This window comes from Siphateles boraxobius, unplaced genomic scaffold (genome assembly GCF_051911475.1).
Source record: "Siphateles boraxobius isolate OS27281-9 unplaced genomic scaffold, OSU_SipBor_1 24, whole genome shotgun sequence".
Classification (NCBI taxonomy): domain Eukaryota; kingdom Metazoa; phylum Chordata; class Actinopteri; order Cypriniformes; family Leuciscidae; genus Siphateles; species Siphateles boraxobius.
In genome coordinates this window covers 14908427-14926095 of record NW_027508855.1, presented here as the reverse complement: position 1 = coordinate 14926095, position 17669 = coordinate 14908427, and the positions used below count along the sequence as shown (strand labels likewise).

The 17669-nt window shown below is 36.0% G+C and overlaps 2 protein-coding genes across 7 annotated transcripts in view; both read right to left on the bottom strand.

Moving 5' to 3' along the window:
• add2 (adducin 2 (beta)) overlaps positions 1 to 9264 on the bottom strand; it is a 35514-nt gene extending 26250 nt beyond the window's left edge. The window contains exons 1-3 of one of the 6 annotated variants that reach the window (XM_077241595.1): positions 8784 to 9264; positions 3991 to 4227; positions 1136 to 1277 (exon numbers count right to left, since the gene is read on the bottom strand). In XM_077241595.1, coding sequence (XP_077097710.1) covers positions 1136 to 1277; positions 3991 to 4140 — 292 coding nt within the window. In that variant the 5' untranslated portion in view covers positions 4141 to 4227; positions 8784 to 9264. Of the gene's footprint in view, positions 1 to 1135; positions 1278 to 2774; positions 3026 to 3990; positions 4228 to 8783 lie in introns of those variants that run through there. The other 5 variants (XM_077241600.1, XM_077241596.1, XM_077241599.1 and 2 more) reach the window with 5 other exon arrangements.
• Positions 9265 to 11616: 2352 nt separating this feature from the next.
• Positions 11617 to 15604, bottom strand: figla (folliculogenesis specific bHLH transcription factor). Its single transcript, XM_077241603.1, has 4 exons — positions 15240 to 15604; positions 13261 to 13410; positions 13062 to 13151; positions 11617 to 12095 (listed from the first exon to the last, which is right to left on the bottom strand). The coding sequence occupies exons 1-4, from the start codon at positions 15471 to 15473 to the stop codon at positions 11913 to 11915; spliced, it is 657 nt and encodes a 218-aa protein (XP_077097718.1). The 5' UTR covers positions 15474 to 15604; the 3' UTR covers positions 11617 to 11912.
• Positions 15605 to 17669: the final 2065 nt, after the last annotated feature.

Here is a 17669-nt window from a genome sequence, read left to right as displayed (position 1 = left end):
ACATTAAAAAGATAAAATGAAATATTATTGTATCATATACTTATGAAACACAAGTGAATCATTCGTAAATCATAAATATCATATTTTTATGAAACACAAGTGAATCATTTGTAAATCATTCTTGACTCATGCTTCTTAAAAGAATAAAGGTAAAAATAAAGGTTCTTGAAAAAAGGTTCCAAAAATGTTTTTCTGCAGCAATGTCATAGAAGAACCATTTTTGGAACCTTTTTTTCTTTTATACATATATATATATATTTTTTAAAGAAACTTTCAGTGCACAGTTCTTAAAAGTAATTTTTTTTCTTACATTTTAATAATATAAAGCTGCACGATTCTAGATAAACTAAGAATCACATTTTTTTGTTTAAAATAGAGATCACGATTCTGAATAGAAATCTAAACAATAAAATGTCATATTACAAGAGGTTCTGACAAAATGTTAATTGCTGCAGACTGTGAAAATATGTAAATAATTTAAATAATTATTTTTTAAAATCAGTTTCAATGAATGATTCAATGACTCACTCGTAAAGACTTCAATTGTTTATTTACTGGATGAATCAACAAATAGCCTTGAATGTTTTCAATGACAAAACATTTGTCACCACCTACTTTTGTAATAATGTAATTGATAGTCTTTTTTTTTTTAAGCGTCAAGTTGCTTTTAAAAGGTGATTATTTGGATCTCTACCGTAGACATCAGTGTTTATATCCAAACTATAAACTTTTATCCCAGTACTTCTGTGGTAATTTGAATTATTTGTAATAGAATAATCATACTGTGTGGTTGAAAGCTGTTTTATACCTATACATGACAACTGCTCTCTCGACTCTCTCAGTAGCAGTACTAACTCAGATATGAATGTTCACTGTGATCAGACTTGTCAAAAATCTATCAGACATAGCCGAAGTTTTGTCATTTAGGAATAAGATTGTGTGGGTGTTTGAATTGAGATTGCAATCTTTTAACGATTAATAGTGCATCTAAATAATCTTTTTCCACTAAAGAACCTTTTGTGCATTTGAAAGTTTCCAGAGATGTTAAAGGTTCTTCATGGAACCATCAAAGCCAATAAAGAACCTTTATTTTTAAGAGTATATGTAAATGATGGCATGTGTTAAGAGTACGTACTGGATTGAGCGACGGGCAGTGCGGCCGGAGATCCGTGAGTGGTCATGAAGTCTACGATCTGTCTGAGAGCCCACAGATTGGAGGAACTTCCTTCTTTCTTCATCTGCTCCTGAATCAACGCATCCAGCTCCTCTCTAAAGGACTAACACGCACAAATAAGATTCAGTCATTTAACAACACAATGCACTTGGACACACAAATAAAGGAAAATGCACATTGTGCACATTGGTGGTTGATAAATAAACAATATCCTTGATTTTTTTCTTCTTTTTTTTAGCGTTTTAGGTGAAAATGTATAAGTATGTTACAGGAAAAGTGTTCTCATTGCAGAATGTAACTGGTAACCTTTTTTTTGTTCTTTTGCATTTCACTTAAATGGTCCACTGAAATGCAATGATACATGAATTAAATATATATATATATATATATATATATATATATATATATATATATATCATGGAAAAGTACACTACTGTTCAAAAGATCAAAAGTACAGTAAAATATTTCTATTAAACTGCTTATATTTGAGCATTTTTAAATATATTTTCAGCATCATTACTCCAGTCTTCAGTGTCACATGATCCTTCAGAAATCATTCTAATATGCTGATTTGAAGCTCAAGAAACATTTCTTGTTATTATCAATGTTGAAAACTGCTGTGCTGCTTAATACGTTTGTGGAAACAATGATAACATTTTTATTTTTTTCCAGGAATCTTTGATGAATAGAATGTTTAAAAGCACAGCGTTCCTTTGAAATATTTACAATTTACATTTACAATGTTAAAGTCTTCTCTTCTTTAAGAAACGAAGAGTATTAATTTCTTAAAAAAAAAACCTGACCTCAGACATTTGTATGGTAGTGTATATTCCATAATTAATGTAAAAAAACTTACTGTATACTGTAACCATATTTCCAGTATCAGTGCTTGCAATCTAGCAAAAGAACAGTTTTAAAGTTTCACATGTTTAGCTTTTAGGTTTTGGTTCTACATAAAATAAATGCTGCATTAGAGCCTTTTCTTTTTTCTACATGATAATGAAAACATAATGTAACATTTTTTTTTCTACAGAGTGTATATATATATGTATATATATAATATAATAGTGATTGTTATAGTGAAGTTATATATATATATATATATATATATATATATATATATATATATATATATATATATATATATATTATAACTTCACTATAGCAATCACTATTAAGCATTACTTTTTGAATGCTGAACATTATATGCTGAATCAATAGAAGTCTAATACTGATACTTTTTAATGTTTAAAGTTCTTAAAAAGTGTGAAGTTTACAATAAACAGATGAAAAAATCTTCAAAACAAAGTTTGAATTGTTTAGGCTTTAAACGGTTTTGGCTAAATTAATTGTACATGTTTAGTACTGAATGTCAGGAGTTTATAATAAAGTTTATAATAAACTAACTAGAAAAGTTTGAGGAATACCAATATGGTTTTAACTTGTAAGCACTGTATCATTATACAAGAATCAGAACATTTCTTTAAAAGTTTTAAATTAAGCATTAAACATTGCTGTCTCTGCTTTAAACATAAAGCCACACACAAACACAGTATAACAGACATAAAGCACAAATAAAACAATACATTTATAAACGTACGGAAACAAACAGCAGGAAGAATATTTGAGTTACAGGTTCCAGTACAATCCACAACAGAGACTGAATTAATCATCCTCATATGGAACGTTGAGCTCTTCAGTTCTGACCTTCATTCAACACGTTCCCACCATTCTGAGAGTTTTTTTTTTTACTGTTTTGCACCAACACAAAACTCCCTGCACTATCTATGCTTTCTCCTCCCTTGTGCTCTCTCTCTCTCTCTCTCTCTCTCTCTCTCTCTCTCTCTCTCTCTCTCTCTCTCTCTCTCTCTCTCTCTCTCTCTCTCTCTCTCTCTCTCTCTCTCCAGCTGGAGCTGTCAGTGGTGATTCAGGGCAGATTATATCTGAGCTGTGGAGATAATCATATCTTTGGGAACCTAATGAGGGGGAAGGGGAGAGAGGACATAGGGATTGGGAGGCAGGACAATAAAGGGTGGACAGAACAGGCGAATAAAAGCAGGCAAACCGCTGTGGGTCCTCTGCGAATGAGAGATATCCTGTTTCAGTGAGCATTTTGACAGCTTATAGCAGCCACTTTGAATGCCTGTTCACTTTTACAACCTCACTCGTTGTCATTATCATATCACTCCAGTTAGAGTGCAAAAGCAGGATTCTAGAAGTAAAAATGCCATTCATTCTTTTCCACAGAGAAATGATGGTGATAATGTTTAAAGTCTTTAAAACAAAGATACCGGTAGCACTTACTTATAATCAATTAATGTAAGTCAACAGTTTTACTATTTACTGACTCAAATGTTGCAATGGAAATATATTAAATTTGAGGAAAACAGAGCAGGTTTCTTTAAATAATAATAATATTAATATAATAATAGTCATAATAATATTTTATTAATACACTCATTATTGTATTTTTATAGTGTCATTGAAATGGTAGAAATATTAAAATATTAACAATATTCATTATTTCTATATATGTAATGAAGTAATCTGCTTTAATATAATATTTTTGTTCAGATTTTACACACTTCTCTCTGAATCAAATGTAATTTTGTGATTCATTTCAGCTGTGGTTGTTTTAAACTCTTTCTTGAATCCCTATGGAGAAAATCAATGGGAAAAATGCTTCTGGAATCAAAGCTGCTGAAAAAGTAAACAATCAGCTCTTTAAACCCATAAGGCTATAAACACAAATCTGTGTCATGTCTCAAATGCAAATATATGAGCTTCACTCATTAGTGCACACTTCATTTACTCACAGGGCTTTGCAGGAGACTGGAAACACGTTTCTTAAGGCCGCTGGATGGCGTTGACTGCTGGGGAGACTGGACCAGTTCTCCTTCCAGACATTCCCCGTCTACAGGACTATGCTGGACCGGAGTCCCTTTAGGGGTGGGAGACCTACTCATCTTCTTTTCCCCAGTGTGGAATAGAGAAGGATAGACAGAAAACAGAGAAAAGGGAAAGGATAGGCAAAGCAGGGCCAGGCGAGATTGCTAGATGGGGGGATTGAACAAAAAACAAACAAAAAAACAATGTATGAATAATTCAGTTATAATCTGGAGTTATGGTAAGGAAAGATCCCCATCATAGACATCATGGAAGAGTTATTTTACATATATGTGCATGAGGACATAATAGTGATGTGCACATGTATATTAATAATAGACACGCATGCAAAAGCACACAGGCAGTCCTGCAAATACTAGATAAGTATTTCTGCACACCACACCCAAAGTCATGTGGGGGCCGCACTAACTGTCATACACACACACACACACACACACACACACACACCTACACAGCGGAAGTAGTGCTGACAGCAAGATGTAGTTCTTTATGTGCATTAGTAAATGTGATCGATTAGTTTGCTTGTTTAGTCGAGGAAGGTCTATTTAAGAAATTACATTTAGAAAATCACTGTTCCAGGATGCATAACAGATGATTGATGACAGATGATTGATGGCACATAATCTAAGACCTAGATCCTGAATATCTTTTATTTCTTCCTCAACATTGTACTCCTATTCACATACTGTAAATAAATGCTCTTTCAGCCTGCACAATAAAATAATGGCAGTGGACCGGAAACATCACCTCAACTAAATATTACTATAAAGCACATAGCAAATTTAGAAAATTTTATAGCAGATGCCTTGTTGATGCCAGAGGAGAATGGCCAGACTGATTACAACTGATGTTTGCAGAAGAGCATCTCTGAACGCACAACATGTCGAACCTTGAAGCAGAAAAGCTACAGCAGCAGAAGATACAGCAGTGACAAACTGAGGCTATAATTCACAAAGGCTCACCACAATTGGACAATAGAAGATTGGAAAAACGCTCATGTTCTGATGATTCTCAACATTCAGATGGTAGGGTCAGAATTTGGCGTTCACAATATGAAAGCATGGACCCAAGGGTTCAGGCTGCTGGTGGTGTAATGGTGTGATGGGATGTTTTCTTGGCCTCTTAGTACCAACTGAGCATCGTTTAAACGCGACAGTCTACCTCAGTATTGTTGCTGATCATGTCCATCTCTTTATGACCACACTGAACCCATCTTCTGATGGCTACTTTCAGCAGAACAACTCAATGTCACAAAGCTCAAATCATCTCAAACTGATTTCTTGAATGAGTTCCCTATTCTCAAATGGCCTCCACAGTCACCAGATCTCAATCCAATAAAGCACCTTTGGGATGTGCTGGAATGGGAGATTCCCATCATGGATGTGCAGCCGAGAAATCTGCAGCAACTTACTGCATGATGCTATCATGTCGTGTGTGTGTGTGTGTAAAGGGTGTGGTAAAACCAGTATATGTAATTTTTTCTGCATCATTACTCCAGTCTTCAGTGTCACATGACCTTCAGAGAGTTGTGCTGCTTTGTTATTCTTAATGAATCGAAAGTTCAAATGAATAGAGTTTATTTTAAATAGAAATATTTTGTAATTATAAATATCACTTTTGTTCAAATTAATGTATCCTTGCTGAATAAAAGAACAGTAATATAATAAACTTATGTTTTAATCATCTATTATAAATGTCATTTGGATTTTTTTTGCATTTCCAAAATACAACACTGACTTCTCTAAAGTCTCTGAGTTAATGCATAGCAGTCACAACATCTTTGTGTTTGGTAGTCTGTCAGGGGCTCAGGTGCTCTGGGACCCCTACTGAGAGGCCCTCTCTCTGGGGAGACTGTATAATGAGTGGGGCCTGTTTGGATCCAAACTGGTGCCGTCCTGTCCCTGGATCAGTTTCAAGCACAGTTTTCTACTTGAGTGGATCCAAATTAATCAGGTCCCGCTGCTATAACAGCCAATTTCAAAAACTTGAAGAACTTTGGCTTCTGCTACAGCAGGATTTTGATGTCAATCTGAGGAGGGATGAAAGACAAGTACATGTGTCTGTTACTTATTGATCGGTCTGAAACAGAGCTTTCCTGACCGGATGAGGGTTTTCTTCCCCACTGAGTGATCATAATGCTTGTAGGAAGTGTGTGTGAGAGAGAGAGAGAGAGAGAGAGAGAGAGAGAGAGAGAGAGAGAGAGAGAGAGAGAGAGAGAGAGAGAGAGAGAGAGAGAGAGAGAGAGAGAGAGAGAGAGAGAGAGAGAGAGAGAGAGAGAGAGAGAGTGTATAATGGTTAAAGTGATGCTGGATTGATTTGAAAAGAATCTTATAATGTAGTTAATGTGTGAATCAATCGCATGGTGTATAATGCACTGAGAAATCGGTGACCCATGCACAAAAAAGCATGCTTTTTAAAACCAACAATGAATTGGAACATTTTCAGGAAAGAAGAAAAGCAATTTCTATGCGTGATTAGCCATGTTTGGAGTTTTAAAATGGGAGTTGTCTACTCTCTGACTCCGTTTCCAATTCCACACAGTGAATGGCCTTTTTCCCCATGTTTGAACAAGATTGTGTACAAATTTGTCAAAATTGTTCATGATGAATTTAATTTTTTAATGTGGCAACATGGACATCTAAAATTACACTAATAATACACATTTATTTACTTTAATGTAACCACAAAAAAATACAAAAGAGAGATAAAGACAGACAGTCAACATTAAAGTGCATGTTACATTACGTTTATTTATTTTTATATTTAAATATACAATTTTAGCCCATGGGTATCCCAACCTGGGGGTCTGCAGGGGGTTGAGACTTGATGAGAAGCTAATTAATTAGCTAAATAATAAAGATGCAAGATTATATTATTTAAATTAAAAAAAAACTAACAAAGATTAAATATTTTGTTTACCTGCATGTCATGTGACTATTAACTGAAATTAGAGAACCATGAACATGGCTGGTTGAATTATTTCAATTAACCTAAAACAGTAGGGGGTACTTTAAGTAAATATTTTAGGTTAAATGAGTTCGGCTGACCAAAAAAAAAAAAAATACATATATATATATATTTTTTTTTAACCTGTAAATTAAAGATTATCGGTGACACTTTACAAGGTTGAATTTGTTAACAATAGTTGATGTAATAACTATAACGAACTAACCATGAGCAATACATTTGTTACGGAGTTTGTTAATCTTTGTTAACATTAGTTAACATAAATACAGCGGTTCGTTGGTTGTTCATGTAACTGCACAGTGCATTAAGTAATGTTACACATCAAACTTTTGATTTTAATAATGTATTAGTAAATGTCAAAATTAACATTAACAAAGATTAATTAATGCTGTAAAAGTGCAGTTCATTATTAGTTCATGTTAACTAATAAAAACTTATTGTAAAGCATTACCAGATTAGCTTTAATTTAGTTCAAATCTGTAGTGGAAAATAAGGATAGTCTAAGATCTAAGATCTATGCCAAGACACACACCCACCCCACCCCACCCCACATAATTTAAATCATTCATTCCCCCCCTGCAGCTAAACCTCATGGAAACAGCAAATTCAATGAATACATTATGATAATATCCATTCGTTCTTGATGCACAAAAAAGATGTTTAAAAGGAAAAGTAGTCAGCCGACCCTAATAAAAAAGGGTCACATCATCTTGTCTATTTGTCAAACGTATAAGGATTTTAGGATGGCTGTAGATTGAGCAGAGAGGGCTTGTGCCACCCTCTTTCTCTCTAGGGCTCATATTGGAAAGACTCACGTGTCACGCCCACTGCTTCTACAGCAAAACAACACCCTGTTTGAACTGCTATGAGAAGGGGTAGAAGTGCATCAGCTGGTGACAAAAGCACCATTTTAAATGTTAAAAGGAATGATACTAAAAACGCTGCTTTCTTGTCAAAAAGGCATTTATGTATTCATTAATTTATAAAGCATTATGAACCGTGCTATGTCGATTGTTTTGTGCAGTAGCCGGTGCTCGCGCGGCAGGGCCTGTACGCGGCTGCCTAGCAACAACACGAGCCCCGCTGCATCATCAGCACCAGCAGCGCGAGGCTCGGCCTCCGGGCATCGGTACAAGAGCCCACTGGGAAAATTAAACAATTTTGAAGGAAGCATGACATGTTACAGAACACAAAATCTCATATCAAAAGTCAGCACAAACGACATAAGCGTGCTTGAATTACTCCAATACTTAAAAAAAGAAAAAGGAAAAAAGATGACCGAGTTAAGAAAACAGATTTCGAGTTAACTCCCAAATATTATGGCGCCTGAAAGCTGAAACCACTTACAATCACTAACGCTTAAATGAAAACAAAGCTCCAAGGCCTCTGATTAATAAAATACAATATCGTTTACTTAATATTTAGATTGCATCACAAACAACCGTCTTTAAACTATAGTCTTAACACATTCTGGTTTAATTTTCTTTAGTGCCAAGTGTTTAACCTCTATACTGTTCTTTATGCTGTTCCTGCTTATGATGTTATAATGTAACTTGTAATATATTCGTGCAATCATACAATATCATGGCAGTCCAGCATCACGGTCACCATGAATGTGATGGATGCGTGGGGTCCAAAATTCCTCCATACACAAATTAAACCACTATTTATTAAATCCCAGGATTCTCAACCATTGACTAATATAGAGAAATTAAACGAGGCAAGAGATGCTTACCTTACAACATCATCTCCTCTTTGTCCTTTACGCACACAGTCACCCTATGAATCTACAATACAATGAGTCAAAATAGGCGCGTGCACCAAGCAATCGAGAATTAGTCTAGTTTTCCAGTAGGCCTATGAATGATATTGTTTTGGGTCTGTGTTTTCCCAAAGATCCGCATCTCTTCTGTTTTTGACGTTTATTGCAGGCTGGACCAGCCCACGACCACGCCTGCCAGATTCATGACCTCCTCACGGTCTACATACAGATCCTGCTCGTATTTTTTACGAGAACCTGGAGTTTGTTCGCCTCAAGTGGAAAAAAACTAGCACACGTAGCCTATATAAAACGAAAAGAGCAGGAAGGTTTTTTTTTCCCACCGCAGAGCATTGAATATCGTGGATTTGTCGGGATCACATATGATTTATTCTGGATGTCTTTCCCTGCTAAATGATGCAGCTGTGGATTAAAGACGCGGCCACTGGCTCCACCTGCTGGTGTTTTTTTATATTAAAGGGATAATTCACCCAAAAAATAAAATTCTGTCATCATTTACTCACTCTCATGTTGTTTCAAACCTGTAGGAGTTTTTTTTTCTTCTGATCAACAAAAAAGATGACATTTTGAAGAATGTTGGTTACCAGACAGTTAACAGTAGCCATTGAGTTCCAGGGTATTCTCCTCCCCCCGTCCATTGCATATGTATATTGATTTCTAACATTTTTTTCTTCCTCTCACTAATATGGGGTTAGAATTGTTACATTATTCCAAATAAATATATTGAGATTCACAAATATGAATTAAATTCACAAATAAATGTATTCACATCCAATGTGTCAGTGGATTGTGGCCGTTATCTGATTGGCTTAAGTAGACGATGGGTGGAGTCCACTTGTGTGGATTTGTCTGCATGTCTTTCTTTGATAGAAATGTTTCAAAATCCACAAATGCATGCAGTCAACACTTAACAAGTGGATCTCTGAGCTGGTGTGAGTGAGTGGAGGCAGAGCTAATTTGCATATTCACAGAACCACATTTAAGCTTTTTAAGGCATGAAGAACTTTTCAAGAAAAAAAACTTTTAAATATGTCATTTTTGTGATCAAAGATGAGTTAACCCTTTCATGCATAGAGGTCACTACAGTGGATAGCTATTAAAAAATCATTTTCTTGAATTTGCACTGGTTTTGATGGCATAATTGCACACCAATCTCTACAGTGGATCCTGGTGCATCATCCTATACATTGCCACCAGGTTGCAAGCCGTTGTGTGTCGACAAAAAAAATATTGTAGCATCAAGCAATATTCATACTGAGAGTCATATCGCAGTTCAATTTTCCAAGTTTTGATTTTAGATTGGGAAAAAATTCTGATTAATCATCTGTCCACTATAGTGGACCTCATGCATCAATGGCTATATTTCAGCTACAATTCAAAAAGTACTTTTACTGTGAATGTTGTTTTTGAAAATACTTCATATGCAGTAACTTGTTTTTTGACTGTAAATAAATGTAACTAATGTAAATGTAATGTAAAATGCATTACTTTTTAGATCAAAAAGTAATCTGATTTTGTAATGCACGTACTTGTAATGCGTTTCTTTACTTGTAACATCAAAAAGTAATTTGATTACATAATGCATTACTCGTAACATTAAAAAAATCTGATTACATAATGCACTTTTATTGTGTATTGTGTAATCAGTATTTTTATTGAAATGCATTACTTTACTAGTAACATCAAAAAAGTAATCTGATTGCGTTATGCATGTTACATGTAATACGTCTCCCTCAACACTGCTCATTTCAGAGGAGATCGAAAACACCTGAATATTAGGTTTTCTCAGAGGAGGGCTATGTTAGAAATGTGTCCATCTTGAACATAATCGGAATTATCAGCTAATAAGGGTATATTGGCATACTCTGATACACTGGAGGGAGCATCTGAATGGTTTCCACCGTAGTACCTTGACAGGCTGTAGAGATTTCTGATGGAATTACATCCTCATGTTCTGATATCAAAGATACGCAATGTTCAACTTGTATGAAGTTCAATTGCCTTTGCAATATTTCGCTTTTGTATTTTTGGTATATATTTTATAGTTCTCACATGATTGTATACAATTTTATTGGTTTGTTAAAAACACACAATATTGCAGTGTTATTACTTTATTATGTTTAATACAGTATCTCTTAAGTTTAAACCATAAACGCATTTTGTCCACTCAAGTGGACATCTGAAAATCTATTTGAAAAATATGTAAAAAAAAAAAAAAAAAAAAAGTCAAATCTTGTTTTTCATGCCTAAGAGCAATAAAAACACATTGAAGAAAAATTCATGCATGATTCATGCATGAAAGTGTTAAGGGATACAATTGACCTCAGGGGGATTTTAAATCGAATAAAACAAAAATAACTAGCTAGGTTAGCCGATCGCTATCAGTTTGTGCTGCAATTAACACTTTCTCCGAAAAGTGGATGCAATGAGACCCCTTTCCCATTTGTTCATGTGACGTTCTGCATAAAGCCTAGAGGATTCATGATTCCCCCCCCCCCCCCCCCCCCCCTTTAAAAACAAAATGGGCAATAAAAGTATAGATGTGTAATTATGCAAAATGTTAAGTCATAAAAACCCTTATCCCCAGCTCATTACAAAGCTGAAACAGCACTTTTAATGGAAAACAGTTAAAAAATAACTTAAAACTAAAGTGTGTAGACTTGATTTTACAGCACTTTTTTGCAGAAATGTTTTATATAAATTCAACATGCAAAGACTTATTTTATCATCCTGACATATGCCTTTTAACCTTGATGTTGAAAAATTGTAAAAATGATTAACGCATTAATTAGCATTTTCAATTTATTCATATTTGTAAACCATAAAGCAGCAGAAAAGACTCAAAATAAACTTTATAGAGATTTTCCTCCCATAATTAATGGAGTTTACATTTATGAGAAAATAAATAATCCAACAAAATAAAGTCTCATGAGAGCTCAGCATCAGTCAACCATCCAACTCATCTTGGCTGACATTTCAAATATTTTAGTAATATTAGTGATAAAGGGCACAAATAGCATGAAGTGAAGATCTTGAAGTCACATGTAGAACAATGTGAGTGATTCAAGGCACCAAAAGGCGGCACTAAGATGAGAGTGTACTCGTTACCACCGATTGTTCTGAGCCGACCTGAACAATGTACATTGGTACGACACACTGCACTGTCATGTTGTTGAGATCAATGTCATCATCCGCTCCTGTCGCCATGGTGACCAGTGGGGCAGACAAGCTCACGCCCTCAGATAGAAAGGGATTCAACTCCAGGGCCTGAGGAGGAGATCGAGGCGAACCATATAGTGATAGCATGCAGAGAGATTTAATAAATGTTCTTGAGCAGCAAATTATAATGATTTCTGAAGGATCATGAGACTGAATACTGGATTAATGATGCTTAAAATAAAGATTTAAAATAAAAATTTCTTCTCCAATACATTTAACTAGAAAACTATAATAACATTTTATTTTACAATATTACCAGTGTTGGGGGATACTCTGAAACTGTAGTTTGACAAGCTACAAAAGTAGTTAAGATACAGTCAAGCTATTCTTTTGAAAAAGTAAAACTACTTTTTATAGTGACAATGTACATTACAAACAACTGAATAATTGTTAAGGAAGAACGTTTGGAGTTTCTTTTCGATTGACAGATGCTTTGCCAAAGCAATGGCGCCAAACACAACGTCAGTGATCTTTTAAAGTTAGTTATAAAACTGTGGCAGGACAGATTAAGGTCATCATAAAATCAGAAATAGACATTTGATAGTTTGCAATAAAGCAGGACAATTAATTAAAAAAGGCTATGATTCACCTGTAAATGCACAGACAGCGTTATTAATCTTTGGCTTGCATAAATTACACACAAAAGTGTAAACCTTAGTCAATTCAGGTGTAGGCTACTCTCAACTGTACATCCTTTGCATATTCATAGCTTGCTGGAAAAAGTAGTTTTCTACTCACTGGAAAAGCTACACTGCTTTAAAAGAAACTAAGCAACCGCCAAGCTACTGAAAATGTAGTTTAGTAGCGTTGCTACTTGTAGTTAGCTACTCCCCAACACTGAATATTACAGATTTACAGTATTTTTGATCCAACATACACAGCCTTGGTGGCCAAGAGAGAGAGGGGAACAAAAACATTAAGACTTTTGAATGTTAGTGTGACATCTTATTGAAAGCATATACTTAACACATTTTACACACTTCTAGAACTGGAAAAATTTGTCAGTGAACTCACATCCTCCATGCTCCAGAGATCAGAACAGTCACTCTCCATGCTCGAGTAGTTGATTCCAGTGTCCAGGAAAACATTTGCATTCCCATTTCCCTGACACACACACACACAAGCGGCATCAAGTACTTTGCACTCATACTGTATATGAATGCTCTTGTAATATCTTCTAGGACAAAAGGGAATGGCGAGGGGTTTGACTCACAGTGGAAGAGGTGTGATTGAGGACAGCTGAGAGGAGCCGGATGTACTCCGTTGCAGCCTTCAGCATGTCCACTTTACTGGGCTTTCGATCTCGCGGCATCACTGGCACAATACGGCGAAGGTACGAGAACATGCTGTTCAGGCTCCTCACCTGAGTGGAGCAGCAGATGACCATTAACAGGCCAAACTTCACAACATCTTTGACTGAACCAAAGAAATAAGACGAAAATAGAACTGAGGAACAAACTGGTCTCACAATGCTTTTGGGAAACGCAGCCCTGATGAATAGAATAGATCAAGATCAAGACCAGTATTTTGGTTTTTAAAGGAAGTTACCCAATAGTGAAAATTCCATAATTTACTCACCCTCCCATCCCAAACCCATACTGACTCACTCACATTTCTACTACATGCTGCTTTTACAAAATAGAATGACTTGATTACACAGAAATGCCTTAGCCACGCATCATAGTGAACGGCCATCATGGACTAATTAAAGTGAACGCGTCACAATGCATTAGATCAACTCTGAGAAAGTCAGCTAGCTGGTCTCTCCAATTAGGCTATACATTTTTGAAAATTTCCATAATTGAAAATTGTATATTTGGAATCCTGAGAGCTTCCATTCAGAGAAAGCAGGCTTAACAAAGGAAACAATTTTGCATTACAACTTAAAAAGTTCATGGTCATTAAGTAGTCTTAAAGTCCCCCTGTAAGTTTATCCCTTAAAAATAATCTTTGATCACCAAATGACATATTTAAAAAAAAAAAAAAAAAAAAAAAAAAAAAAATCTTGGAAAATTCATGCCTTAAAATAGCTGGAATGGAACTACACCCTTGCCTCATTTATTATATGCGGTTCTATGAACATGCAAATTGAACCCACCTCCACCCACTCACAACAGCTCGTTGACGATCACACGATTGCTTACAAGTTACAAGGTAGTTTGTGACGTCAGAAACACCAGCGATTACAAAACGTGTTTTTCAGACTGTCTTTGGTTCACTGCAGTTTTAAGGAGAATACACTCAGCAATGGAGTTGACTTATGCATTTGTACATGGTTCGTCTTAAACATAGACAAACAACATTAAAAGCTTGATTTTCACCACAGGGGAACTTTAAGACCTGCCATTTGAACACTTATTTCTGTCAAAGCTGCAGGCCTATTTATTAAAATAGAAATGCATTTACTGAAATGCCAATCAAGCAGGAAGGCCTTTATTAGGCTACACCATCACTGGCCCTGATATTTTGAATAGCAAATATTTCAGGTGCAAGTCAATTAGAGATTTTTTAAAAAAAAGGAACTGCAATCTTCCTGTAAAGCCATAAAAAACAACAACGAGGTTAACAAAAGGATATCTGCATGGTTAGCACATGAACTTTGATTGACACAAAATTCGTTTGTTTTCTCTTTTGTTACAGTTCACTTAATATTAAAACGGGAAACTTGCTCCTATGATTTTACTGCACCATTTCCCCCATAGGAGCAATACTAGTCTTAAAACGATGACAATCCATCACAAATAATAAAAAAAAACACTACAATATTTATTGTAAAAACCATTCAGCCATTTTTACACATATTCCAAGTATTTTAGTTGTGCTTGCCACCCTAAAGTTTTATCAAAAGTTAGTGTACTTGGAGCCATTACCATGGAAAGAGAGTCAGTGAAGAGCAAGATGAAATGAGACTTGTGAAGGAATATTTGAACATATGCTATTTTTCAGTCAAGCTGTAAAGGGAAACATTTATCAAAAAGGGCAAAACTTTTACTTTTAGCAAGTCTGCCGATTTATTCGAGAAATGTTTCAAATTAAGTTTATCACAGAATGGCATCAAGTAAAATAGCACCGTAACTACAGGACTAATGCACTAATGTAAACCTGCAGCGCTTCACTCGCCAAAAGAGGGCAGCAATGTACAAATGCTGGAAACAAATTCTGCTTGCTGTCGTGAACTTTGCAAACACTCACCCGCAGCCGCTCCTTTGCGTTTGCAAGCTGTCGTCTCTTAACAGCTTTATCTCGGTCCTCCGTATCGAGGTACTGGCCGTCGTCCAAACGGACAAATTTACCAATATTCACGTGAACGGGAAGTGAAGGTTCAGCGCTCTCGCACAACAAAATATCGCCCATAAGCTCGCGCTCTGGGACTTTCATGAGACCCACTATGGCCCTGAACTTCCTGCCGGTCATTTCACCTGACATTCGAGTATTGTCTTTAAAATACTAAATGAGAAAATTGTTAAGCAGGCCTATAATCTAAAATAACATAGGTAAAGCAAATGATATGTTTGGAGAGAAAAAAAAAGCATTTTAATTGATCATACTGTAGAATCTATTGGTCTAGAAGTTGGTCAAATGACTCATTAAAAATCTAATTCTAACTAATAGCACCTGTGCGACAAACTCCACCCTACACCGATGTAGATTAAGTGCTTTTCAGTCTTCACCGCTAGATGGCAGTGCAGAGTCATATCTATTGAATCTGCATGAAAAGTAATTTCACCCTGAATCCTTTCCAAAAGACTGATGTGATTGAACGTACAGTTTCTGCTGGCAGTAATGTTGATATCCTGATAATTTGTTAAAAACAAATTGATTGAATGGTACGACTGGGATCAAGCCCGGATTACCCTATGGGCATTATGGGCATGGGCCCAGGGGCCCATGCGCACTTGGGCCCAAGCGAGGGGAAGAAAAAAAAACTTATTTATTTACATTTCCGATAACGGAGCGTATTTCTGCACTAAGTGCCTGTCTTTTAGCAAAAGGACGCCCACCCCTAAATCGCTACAGTGGTCTAGGTTGTAGGGCTTAAGGTGCATAAAAGTAGCTTTTGAAAGCTTTTGGTAGCTTTTCGACCCAGGTTCATCAGCATGGTGATCTGGTGTTTTCTCCAAAATAAAAGCTCAAGGGTTTATATCTTGCAAGTGAAGAAATTAGGACAAAAGTAGTGTAATTTTCCTATTACCATAGTGTAATGTAAAATATACTTTTGAACAATGGCTAGACAATGGCCCTCATTTATCAAAAGTGCGTACACCAAATTTCCAGCGTACACCTGGCCTACACCCAAAACCACGGTGACTTTGAGATTTATCAATATGGACTTTGGCGTACGGCACGCTCAAATCCTACGACAGCTCAGGAGTTGGTGTACGCACGTTTTGAGTTAGTGCGGAAATGCGCGGAAAAACCTAACTCCACAAAACGCACTTAAAAAACTAAAAGATATGATATATTATGACCCACTGTAAAAAAACAACAACAAAAACAAAGTAATTATAAACTTCAGTGTTTATTTTTGTGCAACATGGACTTCAATGTTTAATTTGTGTGACTTTACCAAAGCATTTGATTTGTAGGCATATGTATTCCTTCAGTTGCGAGCCTGTGCGCTTTACCTGACGTTTCAGGGTTAGTTGGTGCGCACGGACTGGGTTCAGTAATGAAAGGCTTTCAATGACCAAAAAATAATTCAGACTGACAAAATAATAAAAAAGAAATTCTTCTTCTTTTAAATAATAATAATAATAATAATACAAATAATAATAACAACGACAATCTTCTTCTAAATAACAATAAGCGTCATTAATAAAAATCATAAGAATAATAATAAGAATATTACAAATTGTCATGCAATTATTAATGTGAATGAATGGTACTCCACATCACATCATCACTATTGTACACCCCAATACATGTGACGTGATATGAAATTAAATGCTAATTATTTCAAAACACGTGCTGTAAAATAATGCATTGTGAGAGGTCATCTGCTCATCCAAACAGCTATTTAAACTGGATTTCCACCGTACACCGTATCAATGATGGCTGACCTGGCGCTTTTAGAAGACGCATATGCGCCCTTGAGAAGGGAAAGAGTATTTCAGGATAGGCGAAATTTTCTGAATGAATCAGATGAATGGCTGATGAGCAGATTCCGTCTTCCAAGGCATCTTCTCCTGTAGCTGTGCAATAACCTGGAGCCCTACCTTCAACGTGAGACCCGGCGGTCAAGGGCCTTACCTGTCCCAGTCCAGGTTCTCTCCACACTGGGGTTCTTGGCCACTGGAACCTTTCAACAGGAGATTGCTGACAGGTCTGGCATATCCCAACCCACCATGAGCCGCATGCTGTCATCCGTGCTGGCTGCCATCAGGACTCTCATCCCACACTACATCCAATTCCCATACGACAATGCCCAGCAAACAATAATTAAAAGGGGGTTTTATGAGATTACTGGGATTCCAAATGTCATAGGTGCAATTGACTGTACCCATGTGCGTCTGAAACCGCCATCGGTTAATGATTACGCATACATCAACCGCAAAAATTATCATTCAGTCAATATGCAAATTATTTGTGATGCCAGACTCCGCCTATTAAATGTTGTGGCAG

Excerpts from the sequence above, each read along its gene's own strand:
- figla (XM_077241603.1), bottom strand. The coding sequence starts at position 15,473 with ATGTCAGGTGAAATGACCGGCAGGAAGTTCAGGGCCATAGTGGGTCTC. Across the intron at positions 13,411-15,239 it reads ACGCAAAGGAGCGGCTGCGG|GTGAGGAGCCTGAACAGCAT; the intron begins GTGAGTGTTTGC and ends TGCTCCACTCAG. Across the intron at positions 12,096-13,061 it reads ATCTCTGGAGCATGGAGGAT|GCCCTGGAGTTGAATCCCTT; the intron begins GTGAGTTCACTG and ends TCTCCTCCTCAG.